Source organism: Pogoniulus pusillus, chromosome Z (assembly GCF_015220805.1).
Source record: "Pogoniulus pusillus isolate bPogPus1 chromosome Z, bPogPus1.pri, whole genome shotgun sequence".
Classification (NCBI taxonomy): Eukaryota; Metazoa; Chordata; class Aves; order Piciformes; family Lybiidae; genus Pogoniulus; species Pogoniulus pusillus.
In genome coordinates this window covers 97,591,638-97,604,438 of record NC_087309.1, presented here as the reverse complement: position 1 = coordinate 97,604,438, position 12,801 = coordinate 97,591,638, and the positions used below count along the sequence as shown (strand labels likewise).

The 12,801-nt window shown below is 52.6% G+C and overlaps 1 protein-coding gene across 1 annotated transcript; it reads right to left on the bottom strand.

Annotated features, from left to right (window-relative positions):
* Positions 1-6,406: 6,406 nt before the first annotated feature.
* Positions 6,407-12,801, bottom strand: LOC135192976 (serine/threonine-protein kinase PAK 3-like). The gene is made up of 13 exons (XM_064176364.1): positions 12,699-12,801; positions 12,100-12,200; positions 11,591-11,725; positions 11,118-11,339; positions 10,526-10,592; positions 10,146-10,209; positions 9,945-9,993; positions 9,437-9,546; positions 9,200-9,317; positions 8,701-8,800; positions 8,072-8,268; positions 7,630-7,767; positions 6,407-7,007 (listed from the first exon to the last, which is right to left on the bottom strand). Exons 1-13 carry the CDS (start codon positions 12,799-12,801, stop codon positions 6,921-6,923), a joined length of 1,491 nt encoding a protein of 496 aa, XP_064032434.1. The 3' UTR covers positions 6,407-6,920.

Sequence of the window (12,801 nt, the reverse complement as noted above, 5' to 3'; positions counted from 1 at the left end):
CGGGAAAGTCTCCACACTTTATTGGATTGTAGTGGTTTAAGGCTTATTGGAACACACTAACAAAAGAAATCAGTGCAGAATCTGAATGAGCAGGTCACAGGCTGTAAAAGAATAAGAATGTTAAAGTCTATATCAGTCACCAGTTTGCTTAGAGATTTAAAAAGCTAATGTATAAACAATGTTTTCCTCTTGGCTCTTGGGCGCTGAGTCTGTTTGTTGCTCCTTCACTCCGCTTTAACCTCTTCCACTAACTTTGACTGATCAGATGACAGGGAGCTTTGTTCTTTGTTTTCTATGTGGGGAGAGAGAGAGGCTGGCCCTGGCTCCTTCTGGGCTTTCTTTGCCCAGAGGGGAAAAGTGGATTTTGCTATAATTCCTAAATTGTATACAATTGTAAAGACTTGTAAATATACATATATGCTCTGGCTGCCTGAGCCTGGCACAGCTGGGTAAAGTCCTCCAAAGGGCGATGGAGCACTGCAACAGGATGTCCACAGAGACTGTGGAGTCTCACTCTCTGAAGACTTTCCAAACTCACCTGCATGTGTTCCTGTGTGGCTTTCCCTAGGCCATCCTGCCTTGGCAGGGGGGTTGGACTTAGTGCTCTCTAGAGGCCCCTTCCAGCCCCTAACATTCTGCCATTCTGTGAGAGAGCTTCTTGAGAGGGCATCCTGGCATGCAGCACGGAGCCACGGCTGTCACACAGCAGGCATGCAGAGCTCTTGGACACCTGCCTTCCCCAGCAGTCCATGGTCCTGTACAGAGTTGAAGAATGGGGCTGCAGATGCGCTGAGGCAGGGACCACTTGCATGGCACATCCCAAGTGCAGGGCCCAGCATCTACCAGGGTCCATCACTACTTGTCCTGTGACAACACATGCTGCTGAAAAGTGCCTCCCCATCATTCCTATCAGCACCTGTAAGTGTCCATTCCTTCAAGGGAAAGGACCTAACACACTGACCTCCACTGAGGACACGTGATGTCTCAGAGCATTTCAGTCCTTCATCCTCTTTCACATCCTGGCCACCTCCACATGATGAGATTCTAGTCCTTAACCACACCACAGCAGTCTGCTCTCCACAAGGCAGTCTGTGGCTTCCACACACCAGTAGCTCAGGCTGAGCAATGACAAGAGCCCAGCGCAGCCTTGGTCTGCTAACCAAGTAGATTATACTGCGTCACTCAGCACTGCATCCACAAGGTTTCTGAATATTCTGAATACTTCCAGGAATCCTGAGGGGATCTTCTCAAGGCATGTAAATGTCTAAAGGGTGGAGGCCATGAGGATGGGGCTGGGCTCTTTTCAGTGGTGGTGGGAGACAAGACAAGAAGTCACAAGAACAAAGTGGAGCCCAGGAGCTTTCACATGAACATGAGGAAAAACTCCTTTGCTTGGAGGGTGACAAAGCCCTGGAGCAGGCTGCCCAGAGAGGTTGTGGAGAGTCCTTCTCTGGAGACTTTCAAAAGCTGCCTGGACATGGTCCTGTGCAACCTGACCTGGATGTACCTGCTTTAGCTGGGCACGTGGGCTCTCTTCCCTTCCATCTCCATGGTTCTGTGGCTGGTGGAGTGAGGGCAAAACACCGAGCCCAGGATTCAAAGGATTCACTAGTGCCCAGCACATGGGGACAATCTCTGCTCTTGCTGATCCAAGACAGAATGCTGGTGATCTTCTTGGTCACCTCAGCACTCCTTGCTTTAATTTTCAGCAGGCTATCAACCAACATCCCAAGTCCTTTTCTGGGCCTCTTTTAGCACTGCAAGGCCATGGGAAGGTCTTTCTGGAGACTTCTCTTCTCCACGCTGAACACCACCAGCTCTCACAGCAGAGAAGTCCCAGCTCTGCCATCATTTTTGGGTCCCTAAACAGAAAGGCTTCTATTTAACTACCGAAACACTGGTGCCTGAGGTCAGCTGAGACACACAAAGACATCTGCATGGGCACAAGACCAAAACAGATGTCTGGGGATACCCTCAATTGAGGGTCAGGGTGCCTACACCAGGGTAGGGACAATGCCCAAGCACTAACACCAGCCAAGTGAGAAGTGGCTTGAGAGCAGTCTTGAGGAGAAGGACTTGTGGGGGTATCTGTTGATGACAAACTCCCCGTGAGTGCTAGCTTTTGGGCTACACCCAAAGCAGAGAGAGCAACAGGATAGGGAGGGAATTCTGCTTCTCTGCTCTGTTCTGCTCTGCTAAGATCCCACTTGCAGCGCTGCCTTGTGGTGGTTTGGCTGTTACCCCCCTCCACTTTGGAAATCACCCAGACTAGACTCAGCCAGCTCTGGACAATTGAATGAAGTTTATGTTTACAGCTAGCACAATATACAGGCAGATATTTACAGCAGATACGGTCATAGACAGAATTATACAAGGTAAAAGGTAATACAGAAACACAACTCCCCTCCCAGAAACCTGAGTCTCCAGGAGGGGCTGCCAACTGCCCTTCCACCTTCTCCCCACCACCTCTCAACCTTACCCCACTCTCAAGGAAGCATGGAGATTCGGCCAGGGGGTTAGGAAGCCAAGTGGATTAATCAGAGAGATGGCAGAGAGACTAGAGAGTAAAAAATGCAGCTCTGAACTCCACATCAGAAGTGACTATGTTTGGATTCTTGTTCTTGTATCTCTCAGCAGGCCTATGAGTGAAGTAGGCATCATCCTGTTTGTTTCCTTTCACAGCCAGTAATCTAATCCTTCTCACCAAAACATTCTCTCTAGGTTCAAACTAGCACATGCCTCCAGTTCTGCTGTCCCACACAAGAAGGATATGAGGACCTCCACCACTTCAGCAAGGAGATTATTCCACTGGCTGATTATTTTCGTTGTGAAAAATTGTCCCCTTGTGTCCAGTTGGAAGCTCCCCAGAAGCAACCTCTACCTGTTGCCCCTCATATTTGCCAAGGGACTGCTTGTGAAAAGGGAGTTTCCATTCCTCCTTTACTACCTTTACTGCTGCAACAGGCTAACGAGACCTTTTCTCAGAATGAACAAATCTGATTTCTGCAGGCTTTCTACTTGTGGCAGCTTCCCAGTCCTTGTGCTGGCCAAGACATGAGCCCAGCGTGTGCACCAACAGCCCAGAAGACCAACCATGTTCCGGACTGCATCACAAGAGTGGCCATTGGTGGAAGGAGGTGAAACTGCCCATTTACTGGTCAGTCTGGGCAGATGACAACCTCTTGCAGAGGCTTCACAAGAGGGACATGAGAATGATTGGGGCACAAAACACCTCTGCTGTGAAGAAAGGCTAACAAGATTGGTACTTTCCATCCTGGACTAGAGGGGCCTCTGGGGAGATCTTCTTGCAGTGTTTCACTGTTGTGGAGGGCCTGTAGGCCAGAAAAGAGGCTTATTTATGCCTTGCCTTGCCTGGCAGTATCACAGTATCACAGTATCATCAAGGTTGGAAGAGACCTCATAGATCATCAAGTCCAACCCTTTACCACAGAGCTCAAGGCTAGACCATGGCACCAAGTGCCACCTCCAATCCTGCCTTGAACAGCTCCAGGGACGGCGACTCCACCACCTCCCCGGGCAGCCCATTCCAGTGTCCAGTGACTCTCTCAGTGAAGAACTTTCTCCTCACCTCAAGCCTAAATTTCCCCTGGCATAGCCTGAGGCTGTGTCCTCTCGTTCTGGTGCTGGCCACCTGAGAGAAGAGAGCAACCTCCTCCTGGCCACAACCTCCCCTCAGGTAGTTGTAGGCAGCAATAAGGTCACCCCTGAGCCTCCTCTTCTCCAGGCTAAACAATCCAAGCTCCTTCAGCCTCTCCCCCTAGGGCTTGTGCTCAAGGCCTCTCACCAGCCTCATCACCCTTCTCTGGACACACTCAAGCATCTCAATGTCCCTCCTAAACTTGGGGGCCCAGAACTGAACACAGCACTCAAGGTGTGGTCTAACCAGTGCAGAGTACAGGGGCAGAATGACCTCCCTGCTCCTGCTGACCACACCATTCCTGAAGCAGGCCAGGATGCCACTGGCTCTCTTGGCCACCTGGGCACACTGCTGGCTCATGTTCAGGCAGGTATCAATCAGCACCCCCAGATCCCTCTCTGTTTGGCTGCTCTCTAGCCACTCCGACTCCAGCTTGTATCTCTGCATGGGGTTGTTGTGGCCAAAGTGCAGCACCCAGCACTTGGAGCTATTGAACGCCATCCCATTGGACTCTGCCCATCTGTACAGGCGGTCAAGGTCCTGCTGCAGAGCCCTTCTGCCCTCCAACCCAGCCACATCTGCCCCCAGCTTAGTGTCATCTGCAAACTTGCTGATGACTGACTCGATGCCCTCATCCAGATCATCTATGAAGATGTTAAAGAGGATGGGGCACAGCACTGATCCCTGAGGGACACGGCTAGTGACAGCCGCCAGCTGGATGTGGCACCATTCACCACCACTCTCTGGGTCCGGCCCTCCAGCCAGTTCCTAACCCAGCACAGAGTGTTGCCATCCAAGCCATGGGCTGACAGCTTAGCCAGCAGTTTGCTGTGGGGGACAGTGTCAAAGGCCTTGCTGAAGTCCAGGTAGGCCACACCCACAGGCCTCCCCACATCCACCAAGCGGGTCACTTGATCATAGAAGGAGATCAGGTTGCAGAGGCAGGATCTGCTCTTCCTAAATCCATGTTGGCTGGACCTGAGCCCTTGGCCATCCCTCAGGTGCGCAGTTATTGCCCCCAAGATAACCTGCTCCATCAGTTTCCCTGGCAGTGAGGTCAGGCTGACGGGTCTGTAGTTCCCAGGTTCCTCCATCCGACCCTTCTTGTGGATGAGGACCACGTTGGCCATTTTCCAGTCTCCTGGGACCTCTCCGGTGAGCCAGGACTGCTGGAAAATGATGGAGAGCAGCTTGGCCAGCTCAGCTGCCAGCTCTCTCAGCACCCTGGGATGGATCCCATCTGGTCCCATGGACTTGTGGGTGTCCAGTTGTCTCAGCAGGTCCTGAACTAATTCCTCATGAATTTCCAGGGCAACACACCTCTCCCTGACCCCATCCCCCAGTTCAAGAGGCCACTTGCCCTGAACTCCTCCCTCCTTACTGTTGAAAACTGAGGTGAAGAAGGCATTCAGAACCTCAGCCTTTTTCCTCGTCGTCAGTTATAATGTTCCCCTCCTGGTCCAGTAAGCAGTGGAGGCTCTTCTTGCCCTTCTTTTTAGCATTGATAAATTTATAAAAGTGCTTTTTATTATCCTTCACAGAGGTGGCAGCCTAAGTTCTAGCTGGGCCTTAGCCTCTCTAACTTCTCTCCTGCATAATCTGGCTACCTCCTTAAACACGTCAGGAGAAGCCTTCCCCTCCTTCCAGAGGTGATACACCCTCTTTTTTTCCCCCAATTCCTTCAGGAGCTGTTTGCTCATCCAGGCTGGTTGCCTTCCCCACTGGCTCATCTTTTGGCACATGGGAACTGCCAGCTCCTGTGCCTTCAAGAGCTCCTGTTTAAAGTAGGTCCAACCATCCTGGACCCCTCTGTTCCCAAGGACTGCTGCCCAGGAGACTTTGGAAATAAGTTTCTTGAACAAATTGAAGTTTCCCCTCCGGAAGTCCAAGGTGAGGGTTCTGTTATAGTTCCTCCCTATCTCCCTGCATATTGAAAACTCCACTATCTCGTGATCACTACACCCCAGGCAGCCTCCCACTGCCACATCTCCCACCAGCCCTTCTCTGTTGCAGAGCAGCAGGTCAACCTGAGCTTGACCCCTAGTAGGCTCACTTAACAGCTGCGTCATGAAGCTGTCCTCCATGCACTCTAGAAATCTCCTGGACTGCCTCCTCTCTGCTGAATTCAGTTGCAGGCGCCTGAGCAAACACTGCCCAAACACTTCACAGCTGGCAGCCTGCACCTCAGCAGCCTGCTCTGTCTGCCCGCTCCACTCAGCTGGGCTTCCAAATGCACTTTCACTTTCTTCCCCGCCTCAGAGCATTTCTAGTCAGCACCTGCCTGCCTTAACCCCTGTTTCAGAATAAAGGAAGGAAGCAACAGGCAGGAGGAACACAACCGATCCTATTTATTCCTAAAGAACACTAATGATCCTATTTATTCCCAGAGAGGCTGAGAATTCAGATACTTAAATTATAAATCTGCAGTTGACACCTGTGTTTTTCTAAAAGGTTATAATCATCTTGATGTCAGATACACAGACTTGTGCAACAAAACATAGTGGCACTTTCCACACAGTATTTTATTGGCAAGATTAGGCATTGATGTCAAATTATTAGCAGTTTTCTATGAGATAAATAAATAATTTCCACACCATTATTCCTCTTGTCACATAATTTCCAGGACTTTCCCCTGTGGATATGGTGTAGAGCAGCAGGATTCCCATTTTGGACTGTAAAGATGACTTTCCTATATCAGTTAGCTGAACAGGACACCACAGACCCTTTCTGAGCATCTTACAGGTAAGATGGGTCCCAGTCAATTGACTCCTTGCAGATGTGCTTCCTTAATGCACACTATCAACAGAAATGTGCTGGTGGGCAGTATCACAGCCATGCAAAGACAGAGTGCACGCTGTAGCAACAACTTATCCTATTTATTCCAACAACTTATCCTATCTATTCCTAGAGAACACTAATGATCCTATTATTCCTACAGAACACAACTTACCCTATCTATTCCTACAGAACACAACTTATCCTACTTCTACAGAACACAACTTATCCTATTTATTCCTAAAGAACACAACTTACCCTATCTATTCCTACAAAACACAACTTATCCTATTTACTCCTACAGAACACTAATGATCCTATCTATTCCTAGGGAACACTAACAATCCTATTTATGTTGGAGAGGCCAAGACTGTGAGGACGGGTCTGTGAGCTGTCCCTCCGTGCTGCAGCACCAGAGCCAAGGCTGTGCCGAGTTGTTCTCCTGAGTCCTGCTCCCAGATGTCACAGCAGGACCCGGCCTCAGGCACTAATGGCCGCTGTTCCTGGCTTCCTTGGCTGCAGTGATCAGCGGGATCAGGCTGGAGACTGGCCCCGCTGATGTCACAAATGGGTGCTGTGCAGAAGAAGAAACACAAATGAACCATTTCTGTCCAAACTCAGGGGCTCACAGGCTCAGGCAGTGCTCCCCTGCTTCCCAGCCATAAGCACAAAGAGAACTGAGGGCACCACCTGCCCCTGTGTCTCCCTGCCCAGTCCCTTGCTACCACAGCTGGGCATGGCCCATGGTGCTGCCGATCCATTTCTCAAGGTGTTCTCAGCTGGCTGGGACTTTGGCCCTGCCAGACCTCTGGGAATGCTGCTGCTGTGCCAGGACCGTGTAGCTTCCAGGAAGCTCAAAACCCTGCCTTGGTTCCTGCTCCCTAAAGCCATGGGCTACTTTAGCTGTCACAAAGGCTGAGGAGCATCAGCCATTGCTCAGGGCACCTCAACAGCTCTAGGACATGTTTATCCCTGTAGGATCCAGGCCCAGGACTGCTCCGAAGGCTGCTGAGGTGCAGAGTTTCAGCAGCAAGACAAGAGCAGGCAGATACATGATGAAGTGCTGAGGTGCTCAGCTCTGGCTTGCATGGGAGCAGGGCCTGCCTGGCATCATTGCACCTGAGGGTCCATAGATGCCTTCAAGTGTTGCTGCTGAGGAAACCCTTCCCTGCACTTGCAGCTGCTTTGCAGTTTACCTGCAGCAGGTCCCTGGCAGACCAGCGCCTGTCCACATCCACCTCCAGGCAGCACTGAAGGAAGCTGAGAAGGGCAGCAGAGAGCTCCTCAGGGTTCTGCAGCTTTGGTGTCTCACCAGCAGCTAGCAGATCACACACCTAGATGAAAAGGAAGCACAAGACTTCATCTGCTTCTTTCAGATCCACAAATGTTCCTCCAGACCCCTGTCAGTTCTTTCAGGCCCAGTCTCAAGGGCAGCTTCTTCCCTGGCAGAGGCATAGAGATGACGTTTTTGGACCAACAAATACTCCACCCTGCTGCAGCCACAGCTATTCCAGTGTCAAAAGCATCTTGCCTTGATGCTGACTGCATTGGCTGACCCAGGGAGTCACCAGCATCTTTGACTTCCCCACAGCAAAGCTGCTCCAGTTGTACAACAGTATCTACTGCTGTGCCCCTTACCCTGTTGTCACTTTCGCTGGCAAAGGGAGGCTCTCCTTCGGCCATCTCCACTGCCGTGATGCCAAGGGACCAGATGTCCACCTTGGCACCATAGGGCTCTTCCTTCAGGATCTCTGGAGCCATCCAGTGTGGAGTTCCAGCGTAGCTGGTCCTCTTGCTCTGCTCAGGGGTGAGCAGAGCGCAGACGCCAAAATCAGCTGAGAAGAAGACCAAGCCTTGTTAAAGCCAGGAGGAATGGGGACAGCAAGCCAAAGAGACACCCTCTGCACCCAGGCTTGCTGGGGCCATCCGCTTGGGTCTGCCTGCAGAAGCGGCCATGCAGTGGTTATCAGCACAGCAGCCAAAGCCCTGCTGAACCCATCTCTTTACAAAGGCCTCCAGCTCCATGCAGTGGCCTTGCTACACCTGAACTCTTGTCACTCCCTCGCTGTGGCAGGAGCTGCCCAAGCCACAGCCACTCTCCACGCTTGTTTCCTTTCCTGTCCTCCTCTGCATGCTGGAATTGCACTCTCAGCTGGCAGCAGTGCTCCAGGCACTGCCACAGCCATCACTTCTGGCTACCTGGCAGTCGGTCAGAAGCAGTCCCACACCACATGCTGGGAAGGTAGCCCCTGACCAAGGTTTCTTACCCAGTTTCACAGACCCGTCCATCCCAAGCAGGATGTTACAGCCTTTGATATCCCTGTGGATGATGTTGTTGGAATGAAGGCAATCCAGACCTTGCAGACACTGAGGGATAAGACAGAAACAGGAGGGTAAAAAATCCATGGCCTGAGTTCATCCCAGGAGCTAGCAAAGGGCGCTAGGAGATTTCACTTCTAGAGGGATTGTGAGCAATGTCAGAGTCTTGTGCTCTCCAGAGGCATAGCTTGCTGCTGTAGTGCTAGCAGAGGAATGACCTTCCACAGGAAGGCCCACTCTGTCCTTTGGTGCAGAGTATCCCCCAAAAGCACAGGCAGAGTGGCTGCTGCTGCACTGGCTGTGCTGCCTCCTTCCCTATGGCAAACGCTGGCTGGCCAAAACAGAAAAGCCCTATTGCCTCTGAAGATGCCATCTCTCCTCTTCTACCCACCTGTGCAGAAGGACCACCCTATCCCAATGTCTGGAACCACAGGTGGCATCTCTTACCTCCCTGCAAACCACTGCTGTTTGTTCTTCATTCATCTGGGTTGCCTTAACCACATCCCCCAGGGAGCCTCCAGCCAGATATTCCAGGACCAGCCATAGCTCAGCACCCACCAGATAGCTGAAAGGAAAACAGTGGCAGAGTAGAGCAGTGTTCGAGAGGTCACTTCTCTGCCAGGGAGTACCTCTGGCTGGCACTTTGCAGAGGCTCCCTCAGCTGGTAAGAACAGAGGCACTCACCTGTCCAGGTAGCTGACAATGTTTGGGCTCTTATGGTCCCGCATCACGAGGATTTCGTTTACCACATACTCCTCGTCCTCTGGAGCCACACGGATGTGCTTGATGGCCACCTGCAGTGACATTGAAACCCATGAGCTTCAGCAGGCTGCTGCACAAAACCAGCATGGAGTCACTGTGAGTGTTTGCGTGGGGCCATAGGCAAGCTGTGCCCAGCTCTCTCCTTCCGGGACTCAGGAGCTCAGCCTCATGCATGACAATCTCCCCTTTCTCTGCTGCCTCGGGTGCTACTCACAGGACACAAGGCATGTGGAGTTACTGCAGCAAAGAAACCCCCTTGCTCCGACAGAGCTTTCACTGAGCAGCTGAAGAGAGCAGAGGATGGATTTTGCCTTCTGGTGCTACTTCCAGAGGAAAGGGATGAGAGTGACCTGAAAGCCTCATCCCCAGTTTGCAGTCCTGGGGAAGGCAATGAAGAGCTGCAGAAGCTGCTGGCACTCCTGGCACTCACCTCTCGTTCTGTGGCCATCTCAACAGCACGATAAACAGCTCCATAGCTCCTGGGAGCACAAGAGCAGCAAAGAAAGGAGAAGGGGGTTAGTGCCTGTGAGCAAAAGGTAGCCCAGACACGAGAGCTCTGCTGCCTGCAGTGGCTCCAAGTGTCCTCTGGCATTTACAGGTGCCTCAAAGACATAGCTGTGGTTGGACTTACCCTTGGCCAAGCTTTTCGGCTTCAGCATATTTACTCTCAGGCTCTCCCGTGCTCACAATGCTCCCTGGAAGACACAAAATTCGAGAGGCTTCCTTGAAGATGCAGCAGAGCAGCTCACAGCCTTGTACTCAAGCAGAAACTATCTCTGCTTTTGCCTTGGCTGCAGAAGGAAGCTCAGGCACACCCAGCCCAGGCACAGCTGCCCTCAGAGGCAGCAGCAAGCCCCAGAATGCTCTGGCTGCCTCCAAGGACGCTCTCAGCTTGTGTAGGAAGCTGTGAGTGACTGCTGGCACTCAGCTGAGGATGAACATTGGGCGGGGGTCGTCCTGAGGCATGCACAAAGTGCAGTGCTGTCTCAGACAGGAGTACAGGACACATACCAAGCTTGTCCAGGGAGGCCTCATCTGGCTGCTGCTGCCTGCACCTCTCGCTGTAGGATGCCCACACCTGTGACGAGAAATGGTTTAGGGTCAGAAAGGAGGCTTGCAGTCTTGCATCAGAATGGCACTTGGAGGGCAGACCCTCAGCAAGATCCAGTCTGCCACATGCAGGGCTCTAGAGCTGTGTGGGTTTGCTGTCCCTGTCCCAGACTGCAGAGGCACAGTGGCAGGCTGCACAATGGCAGGGGCACAATGGCCACCTGTGTGGGACTGCGACTCTCTGCACTGATGACAGAGAGGCTGCAGGGATGCTTTGGGCAAAGCTGTTCCCTTTCTCACCAGCAACACTCAAAGACACACAGCCACCTTTTTCCTGGGACTGTGATGAATTCACACTCCCTGTCCCAGGATTCCGAGGGGACTCATGGCTATGGGACATAGCCAACAGATTGTGCTGCTGTCAGTGGCTTTGGTGAAGCACTAGGTCATGGCAGGATTCTAGCCCTGAGAGACTTCATCCAGGAGCTGCCTGATCAGAAACCTCTCGCTGCACATGACACCAAACACAGTGCTGACCAGAGCTGGGACTTACTGATTTTCTCTCTTCAGATGGTGGGACCACAACAGGCAGGGGCTCATAGTCATCATCCCAGTTTTCGCCATCCTCAGCCTCGACATCCTTGACTCTTTCGGGTGTATCATTGGCAGGCTCCTCTCTGCCATAGTCCTCGTAGTCATAGCCACCTGCTCCATCGTCATCCTCATCAGCAGAGGCCAATCCGTCTAGCAGGCATCCTGATCCTGGTGGTGTCTCCTGTGGACAGACAGGAGCACAGGTGACAGTCACCACTTGGGAGCTGCAATCACTACACACCACTTCAGTCTGCTTAGCCATCAGAAACCAGTCTAGGCATGGCTAAAGTCCTGCAAGCCTCAGCTCTAAGGTGCAGTTGGCTCAGGTCATGGCAGGACTGTAGCCTTGGGAGTCTTCAGCCAAGGGCTGTCTGATCAGAAGCATGCCCCTGAAAGACACCAAATGCAGTGCTGACCAAGGCTGGCACTTACTAATTTTACACTTTCGAGTTGGTGCAGCCTGAGAGATTGATGTTGGTGAGAGCTGTATGGCCTCTCTCCAAAGCCCTTCTCCTCTTCGTCGGAGCCAGCAGCAACTCCAGCATTCTCTGCTCCTGGCCCCGAGTCCTGTGGACAGACAGGAGCATGAGTGGCTGTCACCACCCTGTCGTGTGAATCCATTTGGTGTTTTTCAGTGTGGCTAAAGACAACTAAATCACCCCAGCCTTCAGTCGGTCTCACTTTGCAGCACATCACAGACAGCCACCCCTGGCAGCTGGTTACCTGCTCTGGCTTTGTGCCTTCCCCACCTGTAGCAGCTGGTTACCAGCTCTGCCCTTGCCCACCTGGACTGGAGCGCACTGTCAGAGAGCTGCCTACACACAGAGGCTTGTAGCTGGGCTGAGAGTCAGGTGCAGCACCCAGCTGTGAGAGGCAAGTGCAGAAAGGGGCTGCTGCTCTGGCCAGAGCAGGGAATGGCAGGACAGACATTCCAAGCGCACCTCACGGCACGCTCCACGCTCCTCCACCCCTCTAGAAGCAGCAAAGGAGACTTCCTCACTCACCGAGGGATGGGCTGCCCTGAATCCACGGCTGATCTGATCTGCAGGGAGCAAGGGAACAGGCATCAGAGGCGTCGGCAGCCTCTGCTGTGGGCAGCCCCACAGAGCAAGCACACCCAAAGGGCTGGCGTCTTTCTTTCGCAGCAGCCCTCCAGCAGCACTGGCACTCATGGCAACAGGACAATGCTCTACCAGGTTGTTCTTTTGGCACAGTTCTGCTGTTTAGTTTCTGCCCTGCTGTGCCAGCAAGTCAAAGAAGTAGAAACTTGCTCAAGAAAATGCTTCCCGCTCTGCACAGGAGCTCCTAAAGCAGCTTTGTCACTCTCCTGTCTCTCGAGCTGCTGGCAGTGTTTCCCCGTGAAAGCTTCCCCACAGTGCCCCTTAGCCCTGGCACTGCTGTAGCCAGGAGCTCCAGCAAACCAGAGGTGTCTCGGCGGTGATCTTGTTTAAGAGCCGGCTGGGCCACTGAGGAAGGCTGCGAGAGCACAGACACACAGCAGGCACATTCGCTGCTCTCTCTACTAACAGCCTCTACTCACTTGCCAACAGCCCTGCCATCAGCCAGGGCTTGTCCAGGAAAGAACCGGCGGCAGTGGCCCACTCCAAGAGGAAGGCAATGCCAGCAAGGAACCGCACTGCCAT